Here is a 13,848-nt window from a genome sequence, read left to right on the forward strand (position 1 = left end):
GGCCTTAGGCTAAATTAAGTACTTTCACTTTGATCCTATGATAAAAGAGGAGGCAGGAACTTTGTGAAATTAGTAATTTGGAAATATCACTTTGTAAAGAATGGCTAGGAACAGAACTAAAGCTACCTCAATTGTCACTGAGAGATAATGATCACGTGGAGTGGGGTTGCAGCAGTGGACATAGTATCTTGGAGGTCAAAATAGGTCAAGGATATTAATAAAATTTCTAGGAACCCATCAGAAGGAGAGAGAAACAGAGCATGCAAGAGCATGACCAATGAGAGAGGAATGAGAAAGATAAGTCAACCCTGACTATTTCAACCCAATTTATGTCTTATATGCATATTTTCTTAACATGCCCTTGCAACTCAGGGAAAACATTGCTTATATAGATTTCATATACGTGTTGTCCGTTATTGAATATTTATGCATGACTTTTCTCCCTTAGAACACTTAAAGTGAAATATTTTCTGAGCTTTTCCTGTCTTATGCTTTCTAACTTAGATAAATGGTAGACACAGAGCAAATATCCTTTGATAATTAAGAAAGTTAAATTTCTTAATGTTATGTGAACTCTTTTTTAGTGCTAAAACCAAAGCTGAATCCAAGTTTACAAAGAATATGTCTAATCCCAAGCAGTCAGGCATTTCAAATACATGCCTTTTTTTTTTTTTTTTTTTTTTTTTTTGAGACGGAGTCTCCCTCTGCCACCCAGGCTGGAGTGCAGTGGCGCGATCTCGGTTCACTGCAAGCTCCGCCTCGCGGGTTGACGCCATTCTCCTGCCTCAGCCTCCCCAGTAGCTGGGACTTCAGGTGCCCGCCACCACGACTGGCTAATTTTTTTTGTATTTTTAGTAGACACGGGGTTTCACCGTATAGCCAGAACAGTCTCCATCTCCTGATCTCATGATCTGCCCGCCTCGGCCTCCCAAAGTGCTGGGATTACAGGTGTAAACCACTGCACCCGGTCTGTTGTTTTTTTTTTTTTAACTTTTGCCAACCTCTTATTATATGAAACACACTTTGGCAATTAATGAATTGCTTACATTTTGACTTTATGTCTGCATGAAATTGGATGGTACGTTAAAGAGAAACTTTGTAGATGTTTCTGACATAAAATTCCTTTAAAAAAAGGAGATTTGGAAAAAATATTAAAGTCATTTTCAATTTCTCCATTTGAACTGAAATGATTTGGGAGATAGTACAAACTTTTTTCTACTCCAAATTCTAAACTTATTAAATCCCTGAGTAGCAAATTATAATGGATCAAAAAATCTCTGTTGTCTATGTTTATTTTTTCATCATTGTCAGCTAAAGTATTTTTTATTACTTTAAACTGTAATATGTGTTACTGGTATCAGATAGTTTTAAGGCAAATTTTCTCTTATTTTAGTTTCATGTTACAGGAAAACCCTAAAAATTTGTGTGTAGATTCAATTTTTCTTATTTATATTTATTTAACTCAAACTTAAAAAAATAGAATATTAAAATGATTGTTGAGTTCAACAAAATTATAAATTCTGTGTGTATACATATTTGTGTAAATAGTATTCTTTTAAATCCCTGAAGCATTCTTGTATTTTATTCTCAAAATATCTGTATAGAAGCAAGCATTTGTAAATTAGCTGGGCGTGGTGGCAGGCGCCTGTAATCCGAGCTACTTAGGAGGCTGAGGTAGGAGAATTGCTTGAATTTTCGGGACTGCACCACTGCAGTCCAGCCTGGGCGACAGAGCAAGCCTCCATCTCACAAAAACAAACAAACCAGAAAACAAAAAACCATAATCTAATTTAATTCTACCAACAATCTTTGTAATAATCATTTTCATGACCATTACAGATTAGGAAATTGAGGCTTAGAGAGTAAGCAATTTGTCTAAAACCACATAAAACTAAGTAATGGAGCTGGATTAAAATGGGAGGCCTTGCTCCAAATTCTTTTTTTTTTTTTTTTTTTAATTACACTTTAAGTTCTAGGGTACAGGTGCACAACGTACAGGTTTGTTACATATGTATACATGTGCCATGTTTGTGTGCTGCACCCATTAACTCGTCATTTACATTAGGTATATCTCTTAATACTGTCCCTCCCCCCTCTCCCTCCCCCACGACAGATGAAACCTACATATTGGTGATTTTGTTTTATCGCCACAAACAATGTATTTTATATTCTTTTCCTCTTTTGCTTATTTAATTTGGAAGGTTATCCAGTCTTAATATTTAGTATAAAAGACAGTAAAATAAATGTTTTGATTTTCATGTGGAATTATTGCCTTTTACAGACCTTCCGAGAGCATTATTTTTCCCACTTATTACATTTTGCATAACTGAAATAGTCCTAGGTTGAACTTTTCCTCTTCAGCAGTATGTTTTATGAGATACGAAAATTTATACTGGCATATACTTTCACAGAAAGCTCTATCCTCCCAGAAATAAACTCTGTCCCCTTCTCTCCTTAAAAAATACTTTTAACCCCTGGGATAGGATAGCTCAGTTTCTTATACGTGTATCCAAGGCAAATGGAAGTCTTGTGAGAAGTTTCTGTGTGAGTGATCCTATCATGCAGGGATCATCCCTTCACGGAGTGAGAAGATTACAAAAAAGGTTGTGAGGCCAAAGTTGAATGCAGTTTCATTAATTGTAAATCTGGAGTCCATGGCAAGTTATGTCTCCTATACACCACACCCTCCCCTACTCTGAAATGCTTTTATCATTTAACATAAAGTTCTGACAATGGAGATTCATGGTGGGAAGTATTGCACGCCATAATCTGAAGTGTAAAGGTAATTTGCCATAGATGAAGTAAAATATGAGAGCAAGTAAAATAGAAAAAGTTATCAAAATAAAGAAATGTGGAAAAGCCAGCATAGAAAGTGAGAAATATTTGGTAGTAGGACATCATTTAAGCAACTGAGAAAAGGATGTACAGAATTAGAGCATTGAATTTGATGCCATTACTCCAGTTGCTGTAATTCTGAAATTATGATGATGTTACCAATTTAAGTAGATGTTACATAAATTCACCTCACATACAACCTTAGATATATTTGAGGCATCATATATCTAGTTATTTTAATTTTCTCTACATGCTGTGACACTGAGGTAATCAGACCTATAGGTACTACATATAAATCATCTTTTTAATCCCCAAAGTGCTTTTGTTATATTAACTAAAATTTTTAAGATTATTTGTATCAATGCCAATATCGAACTATCTCTGGGAAAAATTAAATTATGTAGATTTATTTTCACATTTTAAGTAATTGTTTTTAGAAATCTTTCAAGAGAAGTATATACATCAGCTTTAAATCAAATGTTAAAATCTGAAGAACCTCTGAGGCATGGGCTGATTCAAACCCTGTCTCCACACCCCACCCCAGTGGACGCATACCTGTAACTTCTGGGAAAGTAGATCTTGGAGAGGTAATATGACTTTTTTTTATGGACATAAAATCAGTTTGAAGCAAAGTAAAACTTTAGCTTGAGCCTCTTGGCTTCCAATCTAGAGTTTCTTCTATAATTTGGGGTAAGTTATTTCATCCCTTTGTGCCTCCATTGTCTTGTCAGCAAATTGGAGATACCGATAAGATCTTTCTCAGTGGATGAAAAACATTAATGCAAATCAAGTAATTAGAAACATGCCCGGCACATTGCAGGTCCTCAACAATGTTATTTTTATAATCACTACACTATTCTTCCATTTTTACAAATATAGTAAAAGCAAAATAAAACCTTTTTGAAGAAAACCATTGTCACATCAAAAGGAAGGTGAAGGGAAATAAGTCATTTTTCACTGTAAAGAATTAAAATATTGCAGTTGAATATATTTTCATTTCATCATTTCAGAAGATAGTGTTTTTTAAATTAAAACAACAACAACAACAACAACAACGAAAAACACTGTTTGGCCAGGTTCCGTGGCTCACACCTGTAACCCCAGCACTTTGGGAGGCCAAGGCAGGTGGATCTTCTGAGGTCAGGAGTTCGAAACCAGCCTGGCCAACATGGTGAAACCTCATATCTACTAAAAACTCAAACAAAACTAGCTAGGTATTGTGGCGCGCATCTGTAAATCTCAGCTACTCAGGAGGCGGAGGCAGAAGAATTGCTTGAATCTGGGAGGTGGATGTTGCAGTGAGCCGAGATCACACCATTCCATTCTAGTCTGGGTGATAGGAGCAAAAACTCTGTCTCGAAAAATAAATAAATAAAATAAATAAATAATACATTGATTGTGACAGGCCAGGCTGTGTGGAGCCTAAAGTATACACAGTTTTAAGGGCCTTCTTTAAGAAAAAGTGAATATTTATTTAGAATATGAAAACCAACTAGATACTAATTTTAAAATGCTGCCAAATATCAAAATATAGCAAAATCCAGAAAATAATATATTTGCATGAATGATCTGTCAGACACACCCTCATGAATCTTCTTTTTTATTTTCTTTTTTTTATCTTTATTTCACTGCACACTCTTGATCACCTCTAAAATCACAGCGATTTATTTTGTAATGTCACTTTCTATGTAGAAACTGAGAAGATAATTCAGTGTTTGTTCTAGTACAGTTTGTTTGGAGGTGTTTCAGAAAGGAAAGCACATATCAGTAGGACAGGCAAAGGCTCTATTGATTCTATCATGATCCGATATCAATACTACAAGTATGAAGGTGGTAAAAGATATAGGGAAGTAACTGTAACACACCTGAAATTACCCACTAAACACAAACTAAATGTATCCTCAACTGAACTTCCCCTTAGCTGGATCCCAAAACTATTTGAGGCAGATTTTACTCGAACAAATGACAATGTGAACACATTTCTAGAGTCTCTTATGGGTCTTAGAAGGTGTCTGGACAAATGAGATTCCTGTAAATACAAGCTCCTAATACCTAGAGGGAAACAATGAAAATCTTGAGACAGTCTGAAAATCCTAAATATTCTGAATGTAGTTTAGATGTTCAAGGGTTTCCCAAGGTAAATGAGTTTAGAATGTAGTAAAAATAGTCTATCTGATTTAATAGAAAAATATGAGGAAGCTTAGCCTAAAGCATGTTGAGGCCTTGACCACATATACCAGTAGAAATGAGGAGAAGCCTAAAGAAGATAGAGTGAGACCAGTGGAAGCTAACTAAACTGACTTTTGTCAGGGGTGCCAGACAGCCTAACGCACAGGGTCTAACAGGGGCTAATTTGGACAGGCCCGTATAAGGAAAGAGAAATGAGGATCAAACACAGCCCTTATCAGCGAGCGTGGGTAGGGAATGTACTTGGAATAACAGAAGCCAGATTCAAAGAGGAGGCTGGTGAGTGCTTTCAGCAGTTCCTTGAAGTTCTGTGTTCTCCTCCTATAACCTCAATCAATTCAATTCATTCCTTTCTTATCACTTGCCTGACAAAATCCAACTTTAAATGAATAAAAAAACTTTTTTTTGGTGGTGTCCAAATTGGGAAGGAAGAAATAAAATTATCACTGTTCAGTGCTGACATACTCTTATATTTAGAAAATCTTGAAGATTATACACACATAAATCTTAAAGCTAATAACAGAATTCACTAGAATACAAAATGAACACACAAAAATCAGTGTGTCTTTATATACGAACAATGAACAATCTGGAAAGGGAGTTGAGAAAACAATTTCACTTAATAATAGCATCATACGAAATGAAATGCCTAGGAATAAGCTAACGAAGGAGGTGAAAGATTTTTACCTGAATGTCTTTTCCTTTGTAGATTTTGCTGAAAACTACAAAATATTGCTGAAAGAAATTAAAGAAGACATAAAAAGTAGAAAAGACATCATATGTTCATGGGTTATAACATTTAATATTATTAAGATAATAATACTAACCAAAGCAATCTACCAGTTCAATGTAATCCCTATCAAAATACCAACAATGTATGTTGCACATATAGAAAAAACACATTCTCAATTTCATATGGAATTTCAAGGGACTTTGAGTAGCCAAAATAATCTTGAAAAATAAGAACAAAGTTGGAAGCCTCACACTTCTTAATTTCAAAATTCATTACCAGCTGCACTAATCAAATAAGTGTGATACAGACATATAGATCAATGGAATAGAATAGATATCCCAGAAATAAACCCTTGCATTTATGGTCAAATGATTTTTGACAAGTCTACCCAGATAATTCTATGGGTAAAGGATAGTCTTCAACAATTGGTGCTGGGAAAACTTAAGTACATGGCAACGAATGAAATTTGCCCCTTACCTTGCACCATATACAAAAATTAACTCAAAATGAATCAAAGACTCAAATATAGTGGCTAAAAATATAGAACTCTTAGAAGAAAACACAGGGTGACACTTCATGACATCAGATTTGGCAATGTGCATAGGACACCAAAAGCACAAAAAATGAAAAAAAAATCAATTGGACTTCATTAAAATTCAAAACTTCTGTATATCAGAGGACATTAGCAAGAGAGGGAAGAGGCAACCCAAAGAGTGGGAGAAAATATTGACAAATCATATATATAATCAGAGATTAATAACCAGAATATGTAAAGGACTCCTAAAACTCAACAATAAAAAACAATTAAAAAATGGGCAAAAGACTTGAATAGACATTTTTCCAAAGAAGATAAACAGTTGGTCAATAAGCACATGAAAAGTTGTTCAGCATCACTAATCATTAGGGAAATGCAAACAGAACCTCAATGAGATGCCACTTCACACCTGTTAGGATGGTTAGGGTTAAAGGAAAAAAACAAAAGGGGAAATAAGTTTTGTCCAGGATATGAAAAAATAGGAACTCTTCGGCATTGCAGATAGGAATATAAAATGGTGCAACTACTGCTGAAAACAATGTGGCAATTTCATAACTTAAATTTAAAATTGTCAGGCTTTGCACAGTGTCTCATGCCTGGAATCCCAGCACTTTAGGAGGCTGAGACCAGTAGATCACCTGAGCTCGAGTTCTAGACCAGCCTGGGCAACATGGTGAAATCTTGTCTCTATCAAAAATGCAAAAAATATTAGCTGGGTGTGGTGGTGTGCGTTTGTGGTACCAGCTACTTGGGAGACTGAGGTGGGAGGATCGCTTGAGCCTGAGAGGTGGAAGTTGCTGTGAGCTGAGATCAAGCCACTACACGCCAGCTTGGGTGACAGAGTGAGACCCCATTTTTAAAAACATTGTCATATAATTTTTTAGCAATTCCACTTCTGGGCATATACCCCAAATAATTGAAAGCCAATACTTGAACAGTTATTTGTACAATAATGGTCACAACAGCATTATTCACACCAGCCAAAAGATGGAAACAACCCAGTGTCCACTGACAGATGACTGGGTGAGCAAGACATGGTATGTACATACAGTAGAATATTCTTTAATCTTCAAAAGTAATGAATTTCTGATGCATACTACAACTTGAGTAAACCTTGAAAAGATTATGTTAAGAGAAATAAGCCAGACACAAAAGGACAAATGTTGTATAATTCCACTTATATGAAGTATCTAGAATAGTCAACAGCAAGAAGTAGAAAGTATAATAGAGCTTACTAGGTACTAGAGGGAAGGAAGAATGGGAAGTTATTGTTTAATGAGTACTGAATTTCAGTTTGAGATGCTAAAAAGTTCTGGAGATGGATAGTTGCACAGCTATGTGAATGTACTTAATGCCACTGAATTTTATAAATGGTTAACTTAGCAAATTATATATATATATATTATATATATATATATATTATATATATATATATATTCTCTCTCTCTCACATGCACACACACACACACACACACACACACACACACACATTGGCTCTCTCTTTTGTTTTTCTTTACACCAGGCATTGTAATGTTTCCTTCAGTGATACCTTTATGGTTTTAAGGGTCATCACTCACTCATAGCATCATAAATTAGTATAATATTGTTATAGAAGATTGTACAGTGTGGCAATTAAGAGCAGGAAGTCTAGGTCAAGTTGACAACTTCTCCTTAATAACTTGGTAACCTTATCTGAAAATTGAGATGACAACACCTACCTACCTCAATGCGATGTAAAAATTAAGTTAAAAAAATTAGGTGAATATGTAGAAAGTGCTTGGAACAGTGGTGCATGGTGCAAACTATGGACTTAGTATTTTATTATTATCGTTATTAGTATTTCTGTGTTTTTGTAATCCAAAATAGGATACTCTCAAAAACAGTCAACTTCTTTTTTTTTTTTCTTTTCTCTGAGTATCATTTTATCTCTGTTGATGTTATTGACTCTCTTGATATATTTTCCCCATTCTCCTCTTGCCACCTACTGGCTTATTTTACTACACACTTTGCTTTTGCTTGTTTATTTTTGTCTTTCTACTCTTTCTTTCTTTCTTTCTTTTTTTTTTTTTGAGATAGAGTTTTGTTCTTGTTGCCCAGGCTGGAGTGCAATGATGCAATCTCAGCTCACCACAGCCTCCGCCTCCTGGGTTCAAGCAATTCTCCTGCCTCAGCCTCCCGAGTAGCTGGGATTACAGGCATTCACCACCATGCTCAGCTAATTTTGTATTTTCAGTAGAGAGGAGGTTTCTCCATGTTGGTCAGGCTGGTCTTGAACTCCTGACCTCAGGTGATCTGCTTGCCTCAGCCTCCCAAAGTGCTGAGATTACAGGCATGAGCCACCACACCTGGCCTATTTTTTTTCTTTTTAAACATCATAGGTTCAGTCTATTTACAGTTTCTTCTTCCTTACACTTTGGCTCTAGTTTCCTTGTAGCCTTAGCTGCATTGGCCCCCTCTGGTTCTGATTTTATAAAATGGCTGCTCTTTACAGAAACTTTCAGCTTTGGTCTTGACTGCTAACTAATGATTTCTCCATAAATTCTAGTTCAAATTTTCAAGATTGATTAACACAACACAACTTTTTATATCAAACCTCATGACCTATCACCAGCCGGCCAAGAGATTAACTCTTCTTGAATTGGGTACCTGCCTATGACCTAAATAGTGTTGAAGAAAGAGAAAATAATACCAAACCTGCCCCCCTGTGGCTGTCCTCTCAGTGTGGACTGTGAGCAGAATAGTTTCTCTTAGGGACAGTTTATAACTATAGCAGTTATGGTAATTAACATATTTAGTATACCAAGAAGCAAAGATGAATAATACATAGTCCCTCCTATGATGGAGCTCATTACCCAGGAATAGACATGTGTATGAGCAATCATGCAATAGAATAGCTACTATTTATTTATATGGACAAAATATTTTTTAAACACAAAAGAGAAAACAATTCAGTTTGCTGGGTGTAGGGAATGGGACAGGCTTCACAGTATGTGGTGATCTTTCCATGGATGTGCTAAATATAAAAAATGTTTCCTAAGATGGAGTAGAGCAGAAAAAGGGATGGAACAAGGGCGTTAAGGTAGATTGAGCTGTAAAAACAGTCACAGAGGTACAACGATGAGTGGTGTGATAAGGAAATGGAGCTGAAAACTGTGGCTGGAACAAAAACTAAAATGAGTAAGATTATTACAGCAGAGTGAACTGCAGGTAAGGACCGACCTGTGGATGGGTTTAGACTGTGAATTACTGAAAAGAAATATGGTTTTCGTTTTTAGTCAACTAGGATTTTATCAAAGGTTATCACTTTGGCATTTGAGAAAGAAATGTGTTTGCACTGAGGAGAATGTCTCAGAGCAAATAGAGACTGGAAGTAGAAAAGTATAAGGCTACTAGAACGGCCCAGTTAAGATATACTAAGGCCTGAACTTAAAAGAAACTGTTTCAAAGGTGAACTGACAGACTAAAAATTATCAGGGTCAAGTGACTGACATGTAAACATTTCAACCATAATTTAAAGAAACAAAATGCCTCAGAAAGCAACATAATTCATTTTTTAAAAAGCTTTAGTTTTACATGAAGAAGATTTAAGAATGGTTATTTTATTTTCTCTAGATATATGGCTAAAATTCTAGTAGTGTGACATTGGGATGAATATTTTTCTGCCTTAAAGAGGGTTAGAAGAAGAATTCTGAATTGTGTCTTCTTTTAGATTTAAGCTAAATATCAGAAGAGTCAAGTAGGATAAAGCTTCCTCATAGTGTGCAGTGTTGAATCAGATAAATTGGATCAGCAGCAGAACTGAAAATATTCTTATAAAATATAGCCTGTCTTATATTCATAACTTCATATCTCCACTGAGGGTTTTACACCAGTACTTTAAAAGTATACTTTGCTGTGAAGGCATAATTTCAGTACAACCACATGTGTACATAGTTGTCCAATTGCAAGAACAATGAAACACCAGGGACCAGAGCCATTGCAGTATACACAAAGGTACATTGTAAGTTAATAGGTTAATAAAACTCTAAAACTGAAGTCAAGGCATACTGCACAGTAGTTATTTCTAAAGTTAGTGTGTTTCCTTAAAATTTAATATGTTCCCCTTTTATAGAAAAGAAATAAAAAGGGGGATTTAAATATATTATTCTCAGGCAACTAATTTTTTCCATATTCTACCTCCAATAATGTGGTGACAGGAAGTGACTTAAGGTGACATCTTTAGGATATTCAGTAGGAAAAGCTTCTTTTTATTGTTATCATTGTATGAGAGGTCTTCAAAACGTTTATTGAAAATGTGTTTTATGAAAAAGTTATGCATAGAATTCAACATTTTTGCACCAAAATAAACTTGTACTAGCTTGTGATAATGTGTGTGGACAGGATCTAGTTTGACGGATCGAAAATAAGAGACATCATTTTGAAAACAGCTCTATATTAGTCTGTTCTAATGCTGCTAATAAAGACAGAACTGAGACTGGGTAATTTATAAAGGAAAGAGGTTTAATTGACTCACAGTTCCACAGGAAACTCACAATCATGGCAGAAGGGGATGCAAACATGTCCTTCTATACATGGTGGCAGGAAGGAGAAGTTCTGAGCAAAAGGGGAAAACCCCCTTATGAAACTATCAGATCTCGTGAGAACTCAACTGACTATCATGAGAACAGCATGAAGGTAACTGCCCTTATGATTCAAGTACCTCCCACCAGGTCCCTCCCATGACATATGGGAATTATGAGAGTTACAATTCAAGATGAGATATGAGTGGAGACACAGCCAAACTATATCAAACCCCTATGAAAGGCAACATAAACTCTGCTGAAATTGAAGAAGAAACATCATATTTATGGCAAAGTTTGAGTGGAAGATTGATGCAATCATTGATGCTTTACAAAATATTCTTGGAGACAATGCCCCAAATTAATCATCAGTTTACAAACCGGTAACTCATTTTAATAAGAGGTGAGATGATGTTGAAGATGAAGCTCACAGAAGCAGCCCATCCACATCCATTTGTGATTTTAAATAATTTCTATTATTCATGCCCTAATTGAAAGGAACCAGTGATTAACAGCACAAGCAATAGCCAACACCATAAACATCCTAATTACTTCAGCTTACACAATTCTGACTAAAAAATTAAAGTTGAACAAACATTCCACTCAATGAGTATCCAAACCATTGTGCCCAGATCAGCTGCAGACAAGAGCAGAGCTTTCGATGGAATTTTTAAATCAGTGGGATCAAGATCCTGAATTACTTCTTTAAAGAATTGTAACAGGAGATGAAACACGGCTTTACAAGTACAATTCTGAAGACATCATAATCAAAGCAATAGCTAGTGAGAGATGGACGTGATCCAGTCAAAGCAAAAACAGACCAGTCAAGAACAAGGGTTATGGCAACAGTTTTTTGATATGCTACAGGCATTTTGCTTAATGACTTCCTGGAGGGCCAAAGAATGATAACATCTGCTTACTATGAGAGTGGTTTGAGAAAATTAGCCGAAACTTTAACAAAAATATGCCCAAGAATGTGTCACCAGAATGTCCTTCTTCACCATTACAGTGCTTCTGCTCATTTATCTCCTGAAACAAGGGCAATATTTCAGGAATATCCATGGGAAATCACTGGGTTCAACTTACAGTACTAATTTGTTCTTGCTGATTTCTTTTTGTTTACTAATTTGAAAAAAAAAATCTGTTAAATGCATCCATTTCTCACCAGTTAATAATGTAAAAAAGACTGGATTGACATGTTTAAATTCCCAGAATCATCAGTTCTTTAAGGATAGATTAAATGCCTGATATTATAACTTAGAAAAGTGTCTTGAACTCGATGGAGCTTATGGTGACAAAGTTTATATTTAAAAAACTCACTCTGCAATGATAGAGTAGGAAAAATTTAAAAATAAAAATTATTTATACCTATATAATTTATATTAATAAATATAAAACATTTTATACTTTTCAATATAAACTGTATATATGTGGAGACATTTTACTGTTTTTCCTATTGTCGAGGATGAATGTCATTAAGTATTTAATTTAAATAATGTAATTTTAATACACTTAATGTATTTAAAGAAATCACTGAGTAAACATTCTACATCTTTACAGATTTTTTAAATTCCATTTTTTATGTTTAATACGAATGAATATAATTTAATTAATTTTATTTTATTTCTTTAATATTTTTTATTTATTTTATATATTTAAGAATTATAAGTGCAGATTTCTTACATGCATATATTGCATAGTGGTGAAGTGTGGGCTTTTAGTGTACCCATCACCCAAATAGTGAACATTGTAACCAATAGGTAATTTTTTCAATCCTTATCTTTATAGATTATTAATGCTGCACTTGCTTTGGCTGCAAGACCCAAAAGTCAAGTGGTCAAAAACACCATGGAAATGTACAAGCGTACATGGGAGAATCATATACATGTCCTCACTGAAGCCGTAGATGACATTACAAGCATTGATGACTTCCTTGCTGTATCTGGTATGTCTTTATTCTTTTAATTTGTTTATTTTCTCTTGTCAGCCTTATAAAATAGAATAATACTGGGCCAGGCATGGTGGCTCACGCCTGAAATGCCAACACTTTGGGAAGTCAAGGCAGGTGGATTACTTGAGGTCAGGAGTTCGAGACCAGCCTGGCCAAGATGGTAAAACCCCAGCTCTACTAAAAATATGAAAATTAGTTGGGCGTCTTAGCTAATGTCTGTGATCCCAGCTACTCAGGAGGCTGAGGCAGGACAATTGCTTGAGCCCAGGAGGCAGAGGTTGCAGTGAGCTGAGATCATGCCACCACACTCCAGCCTGGGCAACAGAGCTGGACTCTATCTCAAAAAAAAAAAAAAAAAAAAAAAAAGAATAATACTGAATAAAATTAATTTTATTTAATACAGTAAACATTTAATTGATTGTATTTCTGGATGCAATATGTTGCCATGTATTAGCAGCAGTTGTGTTATCCATGGTCTACTCTGGGATTACAAGCCTCATCTCTTGTAATCCTTTTAAATTTAACAATTTACACTGAGTCTATAAAAGAAACTCCTATTCATGGCCAAAACATATTAGACAATAATATCTAGAAGTCTTAGGTTTTTCCTAGCTTTTCAAATAAATCCACATTTTCTCCCTCTAATACATTTATATATCTTGATTTCCCTGCACTTCTTTTCCAACCAAATTTTTCTCCCCTCAGGGAAAAAAATATATTAATGGGAAAACATCGATTTGAAATGTGTGAACTGCAAAATCTGAGACAGATCTCAGTCAATTTGGGAAGTTTATTTTGCCAAAGTTCGGGATGTGCACCCATGACACAGCCTCAGAAGTTCCTGATGACATGTGCTCAAGGTGGTCAGAGCACAGCTTAGTTTTATACATTTTAGGGAGACACGAGACATCAATCAACATATGTAAGATAAACAATGGTTCAGTCTAGAAAGGTGGAACAAATTGAAGCAAAAGTGGGACAAGTAGAAATGGGAAGGGGGCTTCCAGGTCACAGGTAGATAAGAGATAAATGGTTGCAATCTTTTGAG

General features: G+C 35.3%; 1 protein-coding gene across 4 annotated transcripts in view; it reads left to right on the forward strand.

The window, feature by feature from the left end:
- Nucleotides 1–13,848, forward strand: part of CTNNA3 (catenin alpha 3) — a 1,846,283-nt gene that overhangs the window by 1,256,284 nt on the left and 576,151 nt on the right. For all 4 annotated transcript variants that reach the window (XM_077946706.1, XM_077946707.1, XM_028827066.2 and 1 more), the window contains one exon: nucleotides 12,638–12,794. In XM_077946706.1, coding sequence (XP_077802832.1) covers nucleotides 12,638–12,794 — 157 coding nt within the window. The remainder of the gene's footprint in view (nucleotides 1–12,637; nucleotides 12,795–13,848) is intronic.

Source organism: Macaca mulatta, chromosome 9, assembly GCF_049350105.2.
Source record: "Macaca mulatta isolate MMU2019108-1 chromosome 9, T2T-MMU8v2.0, whole genome shotgun sequence".
NCBI lineage: Eukaryota > Metazoa > Chordata > Mammalia > Primates > Cercopithecidae > Macaca > Macaca mulatta.